The sequence below is a fragment of the Salvelinus fontinalis genome, chromosome 23, assembly GCF_029448725.1.
Source record: "Salvelinus fontinalis isolate EN_2023a chromosome 23, ASM2944872v1, whole genome shotgun sequence".
NCBI classification, from domain to species: domain Eukaryota; kingdom Metazoa; phylum Chordata; class Actinopteri; order Salmoniformes; family Salmonidae; genus Salvelinus; species Salvelinus fontinalis.
In genome coordinates this window covers 27,326,480-27,347,651 of record NC_074687.1, presented here as the reverse complement: position 1 = coordinate 27,347,651, position 21,172 = coordinate 27,326,480, and the positions used below count along the sequence as shown (strand labels likewise).

Below are 21,172 nucleotides of genomic sequence, written 5' to 3'. Positions count from 1 at the left end.
CCACCTAGGGAATACGGGACTGCACTGCGTGTGTGCTCAAACGGGAAAATGGACCTTCATTACTAATGACAAAGACGAAGAGATAAGGGTCAGTTCTTAAAACCTCTCCACTACCTCATACAAGATGTACCATCTGCCTTGTTTTAGGACAGTAGAAACAACTAATTGTGCTTCCTTGGTAATGAGTCTGGAAGAGTACTTCAACATACATAAAATAACCCCAGAAGAACAGATTATATGTCTGCATTTCATTTAATCAGAACACCATTTTAATCATCATACAAGTAGTTTTCATACTTTTCCAAAAGATCATGACTCGTGAGATTGATTTATAAATAATTTCATCAAAGTCATTTGTAAAAAAAATAAATAAAGAAGTTACTGAACTAAAGCATCTATAATATTACAATATATCAGTCGTATAATAGTAATCATAATAATCATGATTGTAATGATACTTCTATATGCCTTCGAAACGCTTTTAAATAATCATATAGCTTTCACTCTCTCAAACACACACAGTCCCATAACCTCTCTCAATAAGGTTGTGAAGCTGAGTAAAATTATATTGGTTAAGCGCCACTGCATTCTCTTCCTGCTTTAACAAAAACGCAACCAATGATTTCAGACACTCAAGGGGGAAAAAATTCAAGAGGAAGAGTATAGAAACATGACATCAACTCAAAACGCAAGATAACCTGAAAGCAAAGACATACATAATACATGGTTCAGCATTCAAGAGGACATATTTCCAAACCCCAAAAAAGGAATGGGCTTCTGCATAGATCCACAGGAGATAGAACGTAACCATGGTTAAAAAGAGGGAGGGAGAGACAAAGAGACATTTTTATCAGGCAGTAGCACACAGGAAAGAGTGGGACAGGATAAGAACAGTATAGATGTCCTTAGATCGGGTCATGGTAATCATTTGGAGGACCATGTTACATAAAGTACAGCATCATGAGCCATTGTGATCCAGATTGTATTGATAGGGCCTTAGACAACATTAGCATGATACCATCTGCCTTGTTGTGAAATTGTTTGATATTACAGCACTGTTGGAGCTAGAAACACAAGCTTTTCGCTACACCCGCAGTGACCAATACCATTTGATTTGATTTAGATTTAATAGGGAATCTAATATAGCAAATCACAGCAGAGTTGTAGGTAGGAGCAGCTAACATGCTAACATTGTATTTTTAGAACACCTTTAATGAGGGCAGCAGGATGGGGCTAGTAATATTGTAGTTGCTGAGAAGAGACTTATATTTGGTGATACTTATGTTTTCTCTCAGTACATACTATTTAGAGCTCTCTAAAAGAGGCATGGCTTTATTCTGGGCGTGTGCAGGATTCCCTTGCATACTGTAACGCAGATAGGGCTCCACCTGTACAGAGCACATGCCCATTTGCCCTTCCAGTCTCTAAAGTGCCCTTTTGTTTTGGGTAATTATGTATTTTATTTTGTATACAGTTTTTGTTGTTCTGAACCCACTGCCCGCAAGTCATCTTTAAAATCAAGTTTAACTATGTGTCATTTCATTAGCCATTAAGATGTGGCCATCTATTGCTTTTATGTAACTACACTTTACAAAAATATAAACGCAACATGCAACAATTTCAAAGATTTTACTGAGTTACAGTTCGCATACGGAAATCAGTCAATTGAAATAAATTCATTAGACCCTATTCTATGGATTTCACAACTGGGAATACAGATATGCATCTGTTGGTCACAGATACCATAAAAAAAAGGTAGTGGCGTGGATCAGAAAACCAGTCAGTAGGGCCTCCTGAGTGGCGCAGCGGTCTAAGGCACTGCATCGCAGTTCTAGAGGTGTCACTACAGACTCGGGTTTGATCCCGGGCTGTAACACAACCGGCCGTGATCGGGAATCCCAAGGTGCGGTGCACAATGGCCCAGCGTCGTCCGGGTTAGGGGAGGGTTTGGCCGGGTGGGGCTTTACTTGGCTCATCACGCTCTAGTGACTCCTTGTGGCGGGCCGGGCGCCTGCAGGCGGTCGTCAGTTGAACAGTGTTTCCTCCGACAGCGGCTGGCTTCTGGGTTAAGCGGGCTGGTGTTAAAAAGTGTGGTTTGGCTGGTCATGTTTCGGAGGATGCATGACTCAAGTTGCAGCGATGAGACAAGATTGAAATTGGGGGGAAAAGGGGGTGAAATACCCCCCCCCCCAAAAAAAAACATTCTGTATCTGGTTTCTGACCGCCTCATGCAGCGTAACACATCTCTTTCTCACATAGTTGATCAGGCTGTTGATTTTAGCCTGTGGAATGTTGTTCCACTCCTCTTCAATGGCTGTGCTAAGTTGCGGTAACTGGAACATGCTGGTGTACATGTCAATCCAGAGCATCCCAAACATGCTCAATGGGTGATAAGTTTGGTGGGTATGCAGGCCAAGGAAGAACTGGGACATTTTCAGCTTTCAGGAATTGTGTACAGATCCTTGCGACATGGGGCTGAGCATTATCATGCTGAAACATGAGGTGATGGCACGATAATGGGCCTCAGGATCTCGTCGCTGTATCTCTGTACATGCAAATTGCCATTGATAAATGTAATTGTGTTTGTTGTCTGTAACTTATGCCTGCCCATACCATAACCCCAATGCCACCATAGGGCACTGTTCACAACATTGACATCAGCAAACCGCTCGCCCACACAACACCATACACGCTGTCTGCCATCTGCCAGGTACAGTTGAAACCGGGATTGATCCGTGAAGAGCACACTCCTCCTGGGTGCTAGTGGCCATCTAAGGTGAGCATATGCCAACTGAAGTCGTTTATGACGCCAAACTGGAGTTAGGTCAAGACCCTGGTAAGGACAAGGAGCACCCGATGAACTTCCCTAAGATCGTTTCTGGCAGTTTGTGCATAAATTCTTCAGTTGTGCAAACCCAGTTTCATCAGCTGTCCGGGTGGCTGGTCTCAGACGATGTAAAGAAGCCGGATGTGGAGGTCTTGGACTGGCGTGGTTACATGTGGTCTGCGGTTGTGAGGCCGGATGGATCTGAACATTCAAATCTCTGGCAACTGCTCTGGTGAACATTTCTGCAGTCAACATGCCAATTGCACGCTCCCTCAAAACTTGAGACATCTGTGGCATTCTGTGTTCTGTGACAAAACTGCACGTTTTTGTGTAATGATCATGCTGTTTAATCAGCTTCTTGATATGCCACACCTGTCAGATGGATGGACTATCTTGGCAAAGGAGAAATGCTCACTAATAGGGATTTACACACATTTATGCACCAAACTTGAAACAAATACGTTTTTTTGTGCATCTGGAACATTTCTGTGATCTTTTATTTCAGCTCATGAAACATGGGACCAACACTTTACATGTTGCGTTATATTTTTATTCAGTATAAATATTTAGTCATAATTGCTCAACGAGTCTGTGACCGCTGTTGCAGAAACATATTTTTTGGGGTGCCCTTTTCATAGTTTGCCCCCCCAAAAGGTTTGTTTACAGCCCTGCTGTGACATCACACACTCTTACTGATTTCGGGTTTTGGGCTAGAGTCCACTTTAGTCAACCATCCTCAACCATCCTCTCTCCTTTTTACATTTGCCTACCCTCCCTCCCTCTGAATCTTTGTCTCTCTCTTTCTCACTCCTCTCTCAGATGGAAAGACAGAATGAGGCTGTTTACTAGAAGATTATTTTCAGATGTGCAGAAGTATTGTAGGTGTAATGCTGATGTAGTTATATAGGGATGAGGTGATGATAGAGATGTAATGCTGATGTAGGTCTATAGGGATGAGGTGATGATAGAGATGTAATGATGTAGGTCTATAGGGATGAGGTGATGATAGAGATGTAATGATGTAGGTCTATATGGATGAGGTGATGATAGAGATGTAATGCTGATGTAGGTCTATAGGGATGAGGTGATGATAGAGATGTAATGATGTAGGTCTATAGGGATGAGGTGATGATAGAGATGTAATGCTGATGTAGGTCTATAGGGATGAGGTGATGATAGAGATGTAATGCTGATATAGGTCTATAGGGATGAGGTGATGATAGAGATGTAATGCTGATGTAGGTCTATAGGGATGAGGTGATGATAGAGATGTAATGCTGATGTAGGTCTATAGGGATGAGGTGATGATAGAGATGTAATGATGTAGGTCTATAGGGATGAGGTGATGATAGAAATGTAATGCTGATGTAGGTCTATAGGGATGAGGGGATGATAGAGATGTAATGATGTAGGTCTATAGGGATGAGGTGATGATAGAGATGTAATGCTGATGTAGGTCTATAGGGATGAGGTGATGATAGAGATGTAATGATGTAGGTCTATATGGATGAGGTGATGATAGAGATGTAATGATGTAGGTCTATAGGGATGAGGTGATGATAGAGATGTAATGATGTAGGTCTATAGGGATGAGGTGATGATAGAGATGTAATGCTGATGTAGTTCTATAGGGATGAGGTGATGATAGAGATGTAATGCTGATGTAGTTCTATAGGGATGAGGTGATGATAGAGATGTAATGATGTAGGTCTATAGGGATGAGGTGATGATAGAGATGTAATGCTGATGTAGGTCTATAGGGATGAGGTGATGATAGAGATGTAATGATGTAGGTATATAGGGATGAGGTGATGATAGAGATGTAATGATGTAGGTCTATAGGGATGAGGTGATGATAGAGATGTAATGATGTAGGTCTATAGGGATGAGGTGATGATAGAGATGTAATGATGTAGGTCTATATGGATGAGGTGATGATAGAGATGTAATGATGTAGGTCTATATGGATGAGGTGATGATAGAGATGTAATGCTGATGTAGGTCTATAGGGATGAGGTGATGATAGAGATGTAATGATGTAGGTCTATATGGATGAGGTGATGATAGAGATGTAATGCTGATGTAGGTCTATAGGGATGAGGTGATGATAGAGATGTAATGCTGATGTAGTTCTATAGGGATGAGGTGATGATAGAGATGTAATGATGTAGGTCTATAGGGATGAGGTGATGATAGAGATGTAATGCTGATGTAGGTCTATAGGGATGAGGTGATGATAGAGATGTAATGCTGATGTAGGTCTATAGGGATGAGGTGATGATAGAGGTGTAATGCTGATGTAGGTCTATAGGGATGAGGTGATGATAGAGATGTAATGCTGATGTAGGTCTATAGGGATGAGGTGATGATAGAGATGTAATGATGTAGGTCTATATGGATGAGGTGATGATAGAGATGTAATGCTGATGTAGGTCTATAGGGATGAGGTGATGATAGAGATGTAATGCTGATGTAGGTCTATAGGGATGAGGTGATGATAGAGATGTAATGCTGATGTAGGTCTATAGGGATGAGGTGATGATAGAGGTGTAATGATGTAGGTCTATAGGGATGAGGTGATGATAGAGATGTAATGCTGATGTAGGTCTATAGGGATGAGGTGATGATAGAGATGTAATGCTGATGTAGGTCTATAGGGATGAGGTGAAGATAGAGATGTAATGCTGATGTAGGTCTATAGGGATGAGGTGATGATAGAGATGTTATGCTGATATAGGTCTATAGGGATGAGGTGATGATAGAGATGTAATGCTGATGTAGGTCTATATGGATGAGGTGATGATAGAGATATAATGATGTAGGTCTATAGGGATGAGGTGATGATAGAGGTGTAATGCTGATGTAGGTCTATATGGATGAGGTGATGATAGAGATGTAATGCTGATGTAGGTCTATAGGGATGAGGTGATGATAGAGATGTAATGATGTAGGTCTATATGGATGAGGTGATGATAGAGATGTAATGCTGATATAGGTCTATAGGGATGAGGTGATGATAGAGATGTAATGCTGATGTAGGTCTATAGGGATGAGGTGATGATAGAGATGTAATGATGTAGGTCTATAGGGATGAGGTGATGATAGAGGTGTAATGCTGATGTAGGTCTATATGGATGAGGTGATGATAGAGATGTAATGCTGATGTAGGTCTAAAGGGATGAGGTGATGATAGAGATGTAATGATGTAGGTCTATAGGGATGAGGTGATGATAGAGATGTAATGCTGATGTAGGTCTATAGGGATGAGGTGATGATAGAGATGTAATGATGTAGGTCTATAGGGATGAGGTGATGATAGAGATGTAATGCAGATGTAGTTATATAGGGATGAGGTGATGATAGAGATGTAATGATGTAGGTCTATAGGGATGAGGGGATGATAGAGATGTAATGCTGATGTAGGTCTATAGGGATGAGGTGATGATAGAGATGTAATGATGATGTAGGTCTATAGGGATGAGGGGATGATAGAGATGTAATGCTGATGTAGGTCTATAGGGATGAGGTGATGATAGAGATGTAATGCTGATGTAGTTATATAGGGATGAGGTGATGATAGAGATGTAATGATGTAGGTCTATATGGATGAGGTGATGATAGAGATGTAATGCTGATGTAGGTCTATAGGGATGAGGTGATGATAGAGATGTAATGCTGATGTAGGTCTATAGGGATGAGGTGATGATAGAGATGTAATGATGTAGGTCTATATGGATGAGGTGATGATAGAGATGTAATGCTGATTTAGGTCTATAGGGATGAGGGGATGATAGAGATGTAATGCTGATGTAGTTCTATAGGGATGAGGTGATGATAGAGATGTAATGATGTAGGTCTATAGGGATGAGGTGATGATAGAGATGTAATGCTGATGTAGGTCTATAGGGATGAGGTGATGATAGAGATGTAATGATGTAGGTCTATAGGGATGAGGTGATGATAGAGATGTAATGATGATGTAGGTCTATAGGGATGAGGGGATGATAGAGGTGTAATGCTGATGTAGTTCTATAGGGATGAGGTGATGATAGAGATGTAATGCTGATGTAGGTCTATAGGGATGAGGTGATGATAGAGATGTAATGCTGATGTAGGTCTATAGGGATGAGGTGATGATAGAGATGTAATGCTGATGTAGTTATATAGGGATGAGGTGATGATAGAGATGTAATGATGTAGGTCTATAGGGATGAGGTGATGATAGAGATGTAATGCTGATGTAGGTCTATAGGGATGAGGTGATGATAGAGATGTAATGATGTAGGTCTATAGGGATGAGGTGATGATAGAGATGTAATGATGATGTAGGTCTATAGGGATGAGGGGATGATAGAGGTGTAATGCTGATGTAGTTCTATAGGGATGAGGTGATGATAGAGATGTAATGCTGATGTAGGTCTATAGGGATGAGGTGATGATAGAGATGTAATGATGTAGGTCTATAGGGATGAGGTGATGATAGAGATGTAATGCTGATGTAGGTCTATAGGGATGAGGTGATGATAGAGATGTAATGATGTAGTTCTATAGGGATGAGGTGATGATAGAGATGTAATGATGTAGGTCTATAGGGATGAGGTGATGATAGAGATGTAATGCTGATGTAGGTCTATAGGGATGAGGTGATGATAGAGATGTAATGATGTAGGTCTATAGGGATGAGGTGATGATAGAGATGTAATGCTGATGTAGGTCTATAGGGATGAGGTGATGATAGACATGTAATGCTGATGTAGGTCTATAGGGATGAGGTGATGATAGAGATGTAATACTGATGTAGGTCTATAGGGATGAGGGGATGATAGAGATGTAATGCTGATGTAGGTCTATAGGGATGAGGTGATGATAGAGATGTAATGCTGATGTAGTTCTATAGGGATGAGGTGATGATAGAGATGTAATGATGTAGGTCTATAGGGATGAGGGGATGATAGAGATGTAATGCTGATGTAGGTCTATAGGGATGAGGTGATGATAGAGATGTAATGCTGATGTAGGTCTATAGGGATGAGGTGATGATAGAGATGTAATGCTGATGTAGGTCTATAGGGATGAGGGGATGATAGAGATGTAATGCTGATGTAGGTCTATAGGGATGAGGTGATGATAGAGATGTAATGCTGATGTAGTTCTATAGGGATGAGGTGATGATAGAGATGTAATGATGTAGGTCTATAGGGATGAGGGGATGATAGAGATGTAATGCTGATGTAGGTCTATAGGGATGAGGTGATGATAGAGATGTAATGCTGATGTAGTTATATAGGGATGAGGTGATGATAGAGATGTAATGATGTAGGTCTATAGGGATGAGGGGATGATAGAGATGTAATGCTGATATAGGTCTATAGGGATGAGGTGATGATAGAGATGTAATGCTGATGTAGGTCTATAGGGATGAGGTGATGATAGAGATGTAATGCTGATGTAGTTCTATAGGGATGAGGTGATGATAGAGATGTAATGCTGATGTAGGCCTATAGGGATGAGGGAAGGATAGAGGTGTAATGCTGATGTACTGTAGGGATGAGGGGAGGATAGAGGTGTGATGCTGATATAGGTCTAAAGGGATGAGGGGATGTGAGGCTGATGGAGATGTCATGTTCATGAAGGTGTATATATGCTGTAATCTGGTGCTCATGAAGATGAAGAAATGATTAATGGGACTATTCAGTATTGTGTCTCCTGGGGGATCTGAGGACTGGAGGTTTTCGCTAAACCTGCAGGCCCCAAGGTCACAGACATGCTGATGAGGTATCCAGAGAAGACTGGATCTAGGCTGAACCTGACTAATTAGTGAGCCACCAAAAGCCTCTCTAATACAGGCACACACGCACGAATGTACGGACGCATGCAGACCTCAGCCTCCTATATCCCTATGCATCTGCTATGACCCTCAGCTGTCTTCCAGTGGTTCAATCTTCCTCTGACATTCTTCTACTTTTAATTCATAATTTATACTGCATGCTGGAAATAAACCTAGTCAAGATTCCCATCTACTGTTGGCCTATGGAAAAACAGGCTGTTGAACCAGCGAGGAAATTATGAGGTCAAATGAACTGACCCTGAATTCACAACCTATCAGTTATTTAAAATAGGAGACAAAAAGCCCAAGTGTTACTTAAAATGTGGCCACTCTGGTATCATCTCTGGAAACAGTAAAATAATAATGAAAGAATGGCACCGGAGGAGATGGCTGCCAATTTAAGGGCTACGAACCAGTTGTGCTTTTGTGTGTGTTTTTTCACGTTATTTGTAACTTATTTTGCCAACGGCTCTTATGACTGAAAAGAGCTTCTGGTTATCAGAACAGTGATTACTCACCTTGTACTGGACTTAGATATTTTCTTCAACGAGTCGGACGCAAAGGATTTACTTCACCCTGGACATCTGAGATCTGAGGACTGAAGGTTTTCGCTAAACCTGCAGGCCCCAAGGTCACAGACATGCTGATGAGGTATCCAGAGAAGACTGGATCTAGGCTGAACCTGACTAATTAGTGAGCCACCAAAAGCCTCTCTAATACAGGCACACACGCACGAATGTACGGACGCATGCAGACCTCAGCCTCCTATATCCCTATGCATCTGCTATGACCCTCAGCTGTCTTCCAGTGGTTCAATCTTCCTCTGACATTCTTCTACTTTTAATTCATAATTTATACTGCATGCTGGAAATAAACCTAGTCAAGATTCCCATCTACTGTTGGCCTATGGAAAAACAGGCTGGTGAACCAGCGAGGAAATTATGAGGTCAAATGAACTGACCCTGAATTCACAACCTATCAGTTATTTAAAATAGGAGACAAAAAGCCCAAGTGTTACTTAAAATGTGGCCACTCTGGTATCATCTCTGGAAACAGTAAAATAATAATGAAAGAATGGCACCGGAGGAGATGGCTGCCAATTTAAGGGCTACGAACCAGTTGTGCTTTTGTGTGTGTTTTTTCACGTTATTTGTAACTTATTTTGCCAACGGCTCTTATGACTGAAAAGAGCTTCTGGTTATCAGAACAGTGATTACTCACCTTGTACTGGACTTAGATACTTTCTTCAACGAGTCGGACGCAAAGGATTTACTTCACCCTGGACAAAGCCCAAATCCCCATCATTCGCATGAAGAGGAGACTGAGATATAGGGGACATAAGTCGGGGTGCCTTGTAAGAATCCGACGGTGAGTGGGTAACCCACTTCTACCATCCATCCTATTAGCCAACGTGTAATCATTGGATAATAAAATGGAGGAGCTCCGATCAAGACTATCCTACCAACAGGACATTAAAACGGTAACATATTATGTTTCACGAGTCGTGGCTGAACGACAACATGGATAACATACATCTGGCTGGGTTTTCCTTGCATCAGCAAGATGGAACAGCTGCCTCTGGTAAGACAAGTGGTGGTGTTCTGGGTCTATTTGTCAATAACAGCTGGTGCACGAAATCTAATATTAAGGAAGTCTCGAGGTAGAGTATCTCATGATAAGCTGTAGACCACACTATATACCAAGAGAGTTTTCATCTGTATTTGTCTTAACTCTCTATTTAACACCACAAACCGATGTTGGCACTAAGACCGCACTCAACGAGCTGTATAAGGCCATAAGCAAACAAGAAAATGCTCATCCAGAGGCGGCGCTCCTAGTGGCCGGGGAATTTAATGCATGCAAACTTAAATCCGTTTTACCTAATTTCTACCAGCATGTCACAGGTACAACCAGAGGTGCGTACAAAGCTCTCCTTTGCCCTCCATTTGGCAAATCTGACCATAACTCTATCCTACTGATTAATGCTTAAAAGCAACAACTAAAGCAGGAAGTACCAGTGACTCGCTCAATACAGAAGTGATCAGATGACACAGATGCTAAGCTAGAGGACTATTTTGCAAGCACAGACTGGAAAATATTCTGAGATTCTTCCGATGGCATTGAGGAGTACACCACATCAATCAATGGCTTCCTCAATAAATGCGTCGATGATGTCGTCCCCACTGTGACTGTACGTGCATACCCCAGCCAGAAGCCATGGATTACAGGCAACTGAGCTAACCCGGAGGCTTATAAGAAATCTCGCTATGCCCTCCGACGAACCATCAAACAGGCAAAGTGTCAATACAGGACTAAGATTGAATCCTACTACACCGGCTCCGACGCTCGTCAGATGTGGCAGAACTTGCAAACAATTACGGACTACAAAGGGAAGCACAGCTGCGATCTGCCCAGTGACACGTGCCTACCAGACAAGCTAAATGACTTCTATGCGCACTTCCTGGCAAGCAACACTGAAGCATGCATGAGAGCACAATCTGGTATGGCTGTATGATCACACTCCGTAGATGATGTGAGTAAGACCTCTAAACATATCAACATTCCCAAGGCCGCAGGACCAGATGGATTGCCAGGATGTGTACTCCGAGCATGTGCTAACCAACTGGTAAGTGTATTCACTGACATGTTCAACCTGTCCCTGACCGAGTCTGTAATACCAACATGTTTCAAGCAGACCACCATAGTCCCTGTGCCCAAGACCACCAAGGTAATCTGCCTAAATGACTACCGACCCGTAGCACTCACGTCTGTAGCCACGATGTGCTTTGAAAGGCTGGTCATGGCTCATGTCATCAACATTATCCCAGAAACCCTAGACCCACTCCAATTTGCATACTGCCCCAACAGATCCACAGATGACGGAATCTCTATTGCACTCCACACTGCCCTTTCACACCTGGATAAAAGGAACACCTACGTTTGAATGCTATTCATTTACTGAAGCTCAGCGTTCAACACCATAGTTCCCTCAAAGCTCATCACTAAGCCAAGGACACTGGGACTAAACACCTCCCTCTGCAACTGGATCCTGAACTTCCTGACGGGCCATCCCAGGTGGTAAGGGTAGGTAACAACACATCTGACTTGCTGATCCTCAATACAGGGGCACCTCAGGTGTGCGTTTTCAGTCCTCTCCTGTTCACTCATTACTGCATGGCCAAGCACGACTCCAACACCATAATTAAGTTTGCCAAAGACACAACAGTGGTAGGCCTGATTACCGACAACGATGAGGCAGTCTAAAGGGAGGAGGTCAGAGACCTGGCAGTGTGGTGTCAGGATTACCTCCTCTCCCTCAACGTAATCAAGACAATGATCGTGGACTACAGGAAAAGGATGGCCGGGCACACCCCAGTTCTCATCGACAGGGCTGTAGACGAGCAGATTGAAAGCTTCAAGTTCCTTGGTGTCCACTGTCATGGTACAAACACACAAAGACAGCCGTAAAGAGGGCACAACAAAGCCTATTCCCCCTCAGGAGACAGAAAAGATTTGACATGGGTACTCAGATCCTCAAAAAGTTCTACAGCTGCACCAACGAGAGCATCCTAACTCGTTGCATCACTGCCTGGTATGGCAACTGCTCGGCCTCCGACAGCAAGGCACTACTGCGGGTAGACTATACGGCCCAGTACATCACTGGGGCCAAGCTTCCTTCCATCCAGAACCTCGACAACAGGTGGTGTCAGAGGAAGGCCCTAAAAATTGTCAGACTCCAGCCACCCTAGTCATAGAGTGTTCCCTCTGCTGCCGCATGGCAAGTGGTACCGGAGCGCCAAGTCTAGGTCCAAAAGTATTCTTAACAGTTTCTACCCCCAAGCCATAAGACTCCTAACCAAATGTCTACCCAGATAGTTTGCAATGACCCCCACCCCCCCATTTTTATGCTGCTGCTACTCTCTGTTTATTATCTATGCATGGTAACTTCACCTCTACCTACAGTACATGTACATATTACCTAAATTACCTTACCTAACTTGTGCCACCGCACATTGACTCTGTACCGGTAACCCCTGTATATAGCCTCGCTACTGTTCATTTATTGTTGCTCTAATTATTTGTTAATTTTCTTTTTTCTTTTTAACTTTAGCTTATTTAGTAAATCATATTTTAACACTTATTTTTATTAAAACTGTAAGGTCTACACCTGTTGTAATGATTTGGAACCCGACACCTCTGACATTCTGAACTCTGACATCACCTAAGGAAATGACTTCGATGACAGCATTTTTGGCAGTTAAATGCAACCACAAAAATGTATTTTTTGTTTTTAACACTATTTGTTTATGAGTGTGATAGCTCTACTTTTGGTTTATGGTTAAGGTAGCTAGTTTGCTGTTAATTATTGAATTCATGTGTCATCTAGTTTTAAAGCACGTGAATGCACACACCTCGTTGCTCCGAGTTTACAGGTCGTATTCCCCAACTCTCCCGGAGGTTGTGAATGCGTCATGAATATGAGTGAAACAACAAGTAAACATCAGACAGACTTCACAATGACTCACCTATCAGAACCTGACTCACCTATCAGAACCTGACTCACCTATCAGAACCTGACTCACGTATCCATCAGCTCAGTTCATTATCTAGAAAACAACGGGACAAAGAAAGAATAAAAACAACCCTTAAAGATTGCCTTTTCTTCCAGCTATCGTTAACCATTATGCAAACAGTAATGCTAACATCTGCCGCTGAGCTTCTCAACCTCACTCTGCCGCCCAACGTTTCTCCTCAAACATACTCTATACTGGGTTCTACACCTGCCCGTTCTCTATAGCAAAGCATGAACCGCCTTGTAAGCAAACGCTTACCTTTGAAGTTGTACCCTTAAGCTTGCAGTGCCAAATGAGATACCTCAAGCCATACACCCGTCTCGTGATGTGTGAGTGTGTGTATATATGTATATAGCAATAAGCCCTTTACTTAATGTGAGATTTATGTAAAAAAAGTTGAACAATGCAGTGAAAAACAGAGGCCACTGCTACCGCACTGGTGGTCTTTTGGGGGTGCAGTAGTGTTCTGTAACACAGCGTGGCTAAGGCTACGCAAAGCAAACCAACAAGGCTGTGAATTTCACATCATTTAAGAGAGCCTCCACATGCAAGTACAGTATAGAGTTTACACATCTTGATTAGACAAAACAATAAAGAGAAAGTAGAACATCACACCTGTGTGTGGAGTGCTGGACTGAGAAGATGTCATGGGGAATGGACAGTGTGGTAGAGACAGGATTCAGAGTGGAATATTTGTATATCTACGGCTGGGTTAAGGGGTTGTCTTCTATATTGAGAGATTGGCCAGTAGTGTAATCTGATGAAATGTGGGTGTGTGTTAACTTTACCAGGGATACTGTGAGAGAGAACATGAGAACAAATTACTACTCTAACATTTTAGAGTCCTTTCCTACATCTCAAGAAGCTTTAGGAATGGGAACCCAAATAAGGGGAGACTTCAGAGTGGACACACACATCCACACACACTCACACACACAAGCATGCACACACTCACAACTTTGCTTTTTGATACATGTTTTCTATCCTATATCGATGAGACATTTTCCTGCGCAAGAGACCCATAAAGGAACAACATAAAACATAACGGATGGAAATTCAAAAAGAGGGAGAGTGAATGTTATCCCGTAGTCAGCCAGTGCAACAAAAAGCCAGAACAGGAACACAGTGTAAAAAAGAGCAGAGAGAGAAACTCAGCAGTGAGGAGGCCTTTGCAGTCAACAAAGGCTGTGGCATTGTCCCACATTCCCACCACAGTCATGTTTTTTATCTCTTTGTTTGTTCATTTGTTAGTCTGTTTGTTTTGATTGATTTGTATGTCTCCAAGTAGTCCCAAACCTCTGCAAAGACTCCATTACCCAGCATTCACGACCGAGGCAGAGATGTTTCAAATCCTCATAGCTACGCTGTTGCCATGACAACATGAGTCCTCAGCCATCCCATCACTCCTCGTTGGTGGGGGAACTCTCCTCCAGAGGGGTGAGGGAGGCGGGAAGACCCAAGCCCACACCCGTTGCATTGTGGGATGCGGTGAGGGAGGCAACAGTGTGCAGGAGGACAAGGACTAGCAGGCAGAGTTTGAGCCGGCTGTTGCACAGTCTGCACGCGGCCGAGGAACTGAGAGAGGTTCGGTGGTGACAGGATGGGTGAGTTCTTTTGAGGGTCCCCCGAGAACGGTTGTTGTCTGCTTCCATCTGGAAGTCCCACCGGACATCACAGCACTCTGCATCTGCATCCACACCCCCAGGGTACTCCTCCAACAGCCCTGCAGAGGAGGAACACACGTTTACTACGCATTATAAACTTGGTGGTTCGAGCCCTGAATGCTGATTGGCTGAAAGCCGTGGTATATCAGAACGTATACCATGGGTATGACAAAACATGTATTTTTACTGCTCTAATTATGTTGGTAACCAGTTTAAAATAACAATAAGGCACCTCAGGGGTTTGTGATATATGGCCAATATACCACGGCTAAGGGCTGTGTCATAGCACTCCGCGTTGCGCATAAGAACCGCTCTTAGTCGTGGTATATTGGCCATATACCACACCCCCTCACGCCTTATTGCTTGAATATTCAACTAATATTCAACACTTTTTAGACCATATGCAAACATAGGCTACAGTACCATACACAGTTCTGCTCATCTCAAATCAAATCAAAGCTTTATTTATACAGCACATTTCAGACATGGTATGCAATGCAATGTGCTTTACAGGAAAAAAATAAACAAATGCAAAACAATGAAAATAAAACTGAAATATTTACCACACAATAAACATAAGATAAAAATCTCTTAGCTTACCCCTTGAAACCTATACAAATATAATATGTGTGTAAGAAAAATCATATTCACTCCAAAATGTTGTTTCCAACATTAGTTACAAGCATTCGATACTCTAAAATCAAGAAGTGTCTCGTAGTAGTCTGGTAGAGGCTATAGATTCATTTTGGATTGGAAAACGGATTATCTTCTGTACTCTAACGACAACGACTGTTGCTCCCTCCATGTTCAGTGAGTGGTGTGCATGCTAATGTGAGTGGGTGAACTTGTGAGGAGGGCTAAGTTGTCTTCCACTCTAGACTGTTTGACATTAAAGTGATTAAAGACAAAAAAACGGTTACAGCTCCGATCTGAGGCCACACTTTTAGAGTGTGTGTTTGGAAACACACAAAGGGGTGTACACACACAGACGCATGTAGGTACAAACACACACACACACACACACACACACACACACACACACACACACACACACACACACACACACACACACACACACACACACACACACACACACACACACACACACACACACACACACACACACACACACATCAGATGTTTTCAGATGAAGGAAAGCAGCACCAAATCAGCATAAAACCAAATTATTAATAAGCTACGGAAGGCAGGAAAATGTTCATATTTTCGACAGATAAATCAACATGGATTATTAGAACTGACCTCTAACTGGCTCAAAACTAAAAAGCCTCACTCTCCATTTGGGCTGCACCAAGCATAAACTCCTGTCTGGTGGTCTTGTTGACTTTGGCTTGCTGCTCTGCAATATGACCAGCAGGTGGGGACATACAATAAACTCACATATTGTCACTGCTCATGGACAACTGGTGCTACATCCAATAGCTTTGTGGTGGAAGGCATCGCTCTACTGCATACATTAAATGAGAAATCGCTTCTAGACCAGGGTGTCAAACTCATTTTGGAACGCGGGCCGCTTTCAGCCTTCAACAAAGTCCAGAGGGCTGCACTATCAATTTGTTCTTCTCCTTCATGTAATTTTTATATATATTGTTTTATTGTCCTCTGTCCATCAACTTAAAAAATATGCTCCCTGACTGTCTAGTGATTATTAGCGGGCTGTACAGTCAATAAACTGTATGAATGTAGGTCAAATGACAGTGCACAGTGTTTATTATTTAGTTCTTCCACACTGATCATGACAAACCATTTCATTATGGACCTCGCTTTGTACACGGGGACATTGCTGAAATAGGAAATGGCCTTCCCCACACTGCTGCCACAAATTTGGAAGCATAGAGTCGTCTAGAATGTCATTGTATGGTGTTGTGTTAAATTTCTCTTCGATGGAAGTAAGGGGGCTATCCCGAACCATGACAAACAACCCCAGACCATCACTCCTCCTCCACCAAACTTTACAGTTGGCACTATGCATTGGGGCAGGTAGCGTTCTCCTGGCATCTGCCAAACCCAGATTTGTCCGTCGGACTGCCAGAAGATAAAACGTGATTCATCACTCCAGAGAACATGTTTCCACTGCTCCAGAGTCCAATGGCGACAAGCTTTGGCATTGCGATTGGTGATCTTAGGCATGTGTGTAGCTGCTCGGTCATGGAAACTCATTTCATGAAGCTCCCAACAAACAGTTATTGCGCTGCGTTGCTTCCAGAAGCAGTTTGGAACTCAATAGTGAGTGTTGCAACTGAGGACAGATGATTTTTACATGCTACTCGCGTCAACACTTGTGTGGCCATTTCGCGTTGAGCTGTTGTTGCTTATAGATGTTTCCACTTCACAATAACAGCACTTACAGTTGACCAAGGCAGCTTTAGCAGGACAGAAATTTCACAAACTGGTTGGAAAGGTGTCATCCTATGACAGTGCCACATTGAAAGTCACTGAGCTCTTCAGTAAGGCCAATCTACAGCCAAAGTTTAGCTATGGAGATTGCATGGCTGTGTGCTTGATTTTATACACTTGTCATTAACGGGTGTGGCTGAAATAGACAAATCCACTAATTTGAAAGGGTGTCCACATACGTTTGTACACACAGTGTATGTTTGACACCCCAGTCACAAAGATGTGAGCTCTACAGCATATCCCACACTACAACAGTTACACTCTGCCATTCACTTCGTTACTGTTGCCCCATTCCAAAACCATCAACGTGACTTATATCCATCCATTAACTGGCAATCCCTGCATGTATAACATCAAACTCACTGGCTCACATTCATATACAAATCCCTCCTGGGCAAGAGCCCTGTTTATCTCAGCTTACTACTAAGACTCCCCACCACCAACAGCAACCTGAGATCCAGCATTTACATGAAGCTGGCAATCCCCAAGGCTCTCAGTATCTTTGGTGAAAATGCTTTTCAATTGTCTTCTGCTAGAGACTGGACCATCGTCAAGAAAACATTGAAACTAAGCTCTGATTTTATTTGTGTCCCATTGGTACTTTTGAAAACAAACTGTCTTGAGATGTTAACTGATAACTGCATGTGTTTTCCCCTACCTCTTAAATGCTGCCTATTAATGTCTTAGTGACTGCTGATTGTATGATATTGTTCAGCTTACTTGTGTGATATTTACTTGTATTTTTTTTATTTAACCTTTATTTAACTAGGCAAGTCAGTTAAAGAACAAATTCTTATTTAAAATGACTGCCTACACTGGGCCAAGTGTGCACCGCCCTGTTAGACCCCCAATCACAGCCAGTTGTGATACAGCCTGGATTTGAACCAGGGTGTCTGTAATGACAGTTTTAGCAATGAGATACAGTGCCTTAGACCGATGCTCCACTCGGGAGCCCCACTCCACACACCACTTTTAACGTTGTACGTGCTGTGTCCACTCACTGACAGGTCATCGTTGTAAATAACAGTTGGTTCTTAACTGACTTATCTGTATAAAAAACGCTGACATATTGTTTGGAGGTGCATTTTCGTTCCATTAGTTATTTGTAACATATCAGTCATGTTCAACAGGGAGTCATTTCCATATTCAGATCATTCTGTGTGTCCCTGAGCATATAACCTGTACAGTACAGTATATAAAGTAGTACCTGTGCATATGAAACTGGGACTTCCTCCATGGATGAGATCGTCGTTGTCAGGCAGGATAAAGGGACACCTCTGCTGCACCTCCAGACAGTACTGGCCACACGGGATCCTCTTACTGCAGTGCATCTGGGTGGTCTGGAAGTACTGCGAGCACAGCCAGGGCTTATATACCGTCTAGAAGGAGAGGGATGGGAGGGAGAGAGCACATTGATGAGTTATAAATTGTATTGCCACTGATGATACACACACACACACACACACACACACACACACACACACACACACACACACACACACACACACACACACACACACACACAACGCTCGCATCCGTGACACACTCTCCATCCGTGACCTCTACTGCAATTGATTCACTTGAATTGACTGGACCATCATTCAAAAAACACTGAAACTAAGCTCTTTGATTTTATTTGTGTCCATTGGTACTTTTTGTATCCTGGTATCCAGTGCATCCATAAGGATGTGTGGGTGGAAGGCCATGTCTATCCTCCAAACACTGGCTTCGAGGGGATTATCACTTTTATATAACGGGTTACCAACATATTCAAATAATGATTGACATTTTGATGAATTTACTCATACTATTTCATCCTTCCACAAGATATAGTCCTGACACAAATCTTGAGTTGCTACCCAAGCATTCGATCTATCAGTTCAGTTGCCAAAGACGCGACCCAAGTCGTTCGTTCTAAATGTTCTATTGCATACTGGCTGGCAAAATTCTTATCCCTTGCTTGCTATCTAACTAACTACGGCTAATTTACAGTCACGTCAAACAATGCAGCCAGAATAACAACAGTAGCGCCCTTTGCATTTGTTTAAGCTGTTTTCTAGTGACGTTTCTTTGGACAATGAGCTAATGAGGCGCAATTTCGCCTGGCATAGAAAATCTGCTCTCTCGTCAGAACACTGACGTTTCGAGAAGCTAGCCAACAACACATCTAACACAATATTTTCAAACGGAAGCTGGCAAGACTGCAAACTAGCTGCACTTTATTTCGTTTTACCTTTTTTTCAATTGACATTTCTATATTCATACAAATTACGCCATCTGATTCATGATTTCGACTGGCTGAGAAACACTGCCTGCCTGTCTCGTCCTGACTCTCGACACGTTCATTACTATGGGACAGCAGGAGATCGAATTTTAATATTGAAAACATTTTGCAAATGACAGAGAGGAAGGTTAATACAAATCTCCGCTGTTGAAAACTAAATGTTAGTCTAAAAGAAATGTGAGATAATTTCTAGATGCTTTTTATAGTGGAGATTAAGTTTATAAATTGCCTGACTGGGTTGATAAGGCAGTGGATTGCGCAGTAAAATGGAAAAGAGTAAAATAGGCATTTTACCATCACAGATTTAGCTGGCGGTAACTTGTGGAAAAGACACGGTCTGGAATGCGGTTTTAACCAATAAGCATTCAGGATCGACATACCCGTTGTATAATTTTCAATGTATTAAGGTAAGCAATGTTGATTACTTAATTCATAAATATGAAGCCAAAGTTATATGATAAAATATAGGCTAGATAAATTCAGTTGAAATTACATTAGAATGTGAGCACATTTGTAAGCTAGCTAACCTAACTGGCTAAACAAAAAATTATATTTTAATTCACCACTTTACAAGCTAGCCAATGAATTCTTGAAAATAACCATTATTATTTATTAAGGGATATGCCAAGTAGAGTTACAGACCCAGCCTGACTTTGGCAATTATCTAATTGTTTCTTTTGTTTCAGTATTTCAGTGTATAGTCAATTGAGGGGACTAGCCTATGTTTCATGAAGCCATTAAAGACTGTTGCTGACTGAGAGGAGGCATGTGTAAATGAATTCTAATAAATTATGTATAATAAATGTTGGTGACTCAATAGCACAGTTAATCTTTAATAGCGCATTACATGACTTTACAACTCTATCTATGTTTAGCTAAGTCTGGCAGTAACCCAGAACAATCAGAGGCAGAGTATATCTCTTGTGGCTGCTGCTGACAACAACTGCATGTAAATTGTTACTCTACATCATAATAATTAATTATATGTCTTCATAGCATTTGGTCTTGATTCTGGCAGATTAACTAGTGTTTTTACTCCATTGTTCTTCTTCTTCTCCGGAACCAGTCAAGCAGGAAACACTTCTGTTGTTCACTGTAACTAATGAACAAAGTACATTGTATTGTAAAGAAGTCAGCCAGAGTTGATGTGGGCCCTCATTCAAACAAGGTTTTAGGTTTGATTTATTCGCACAAAAGAAAAGACGTGAAAGACAAAACCATAAAGAACTGGTAAAAAACGTGTGCAGGTAAGGTTGGAAGCCCAAAATGTCTAATATGAAAACCACACCACAAATATAGGTACAAAAAAACAAAGTTAGTTCAATCACTTAACCCTTGTGTTTGTTGTCTTAAGGGTAAAAAATGACCCACCACTATGTTTAATTAACAGCAGAGAAAACTCCCAAAATGATATCTTTTCAATTTGAAATTTGATGACTTTCCCTAAAGTGACCCCGACATTAGAAAAAGTGAAACATCGCCTTTGTTCATATTTCCATGAAAGCTGTACACCACCAGGGAACAAAGATTGTCTTAGGGTCATTTTTGACCCGGCAGTTATAAAATAATTTACACACCACA

The 21,172-nt window shown here is 42.0% G+C and overlaps 1 protein-coding gene across 1 annotated transcript in view; it reads right to left on the bottom strand.

Annotated features, from left to right (window-relative positions):
* Window positions 1–233: 233 nt before the first annotated feature.
* The window catches only part of LOC129821076 (NALCN channel auxiliary factor 1-like), a 364,314-nt gene continuing 343,375 nt past the window's right edge, over window positions 234–21,172 (bottom strand). The window contains exons 2-3 of the mRNA XM_055878337.1: window positions 18,515–18,686; window positions 234–14,951 (exon numbers count right to left, since the gene is read on the bottom strand). Of these exons, the coding sequence (XP_055734312.1) occupies window positions 14,629–14,951; window positions 18,515–18,686 (495 nt within the window). The 3' untranslated portion in view covers window positions 234–14,628. The remainder of the gene's footprint in view (window positions 14,952–18,514; window positions 18,687–21,172) is intronic.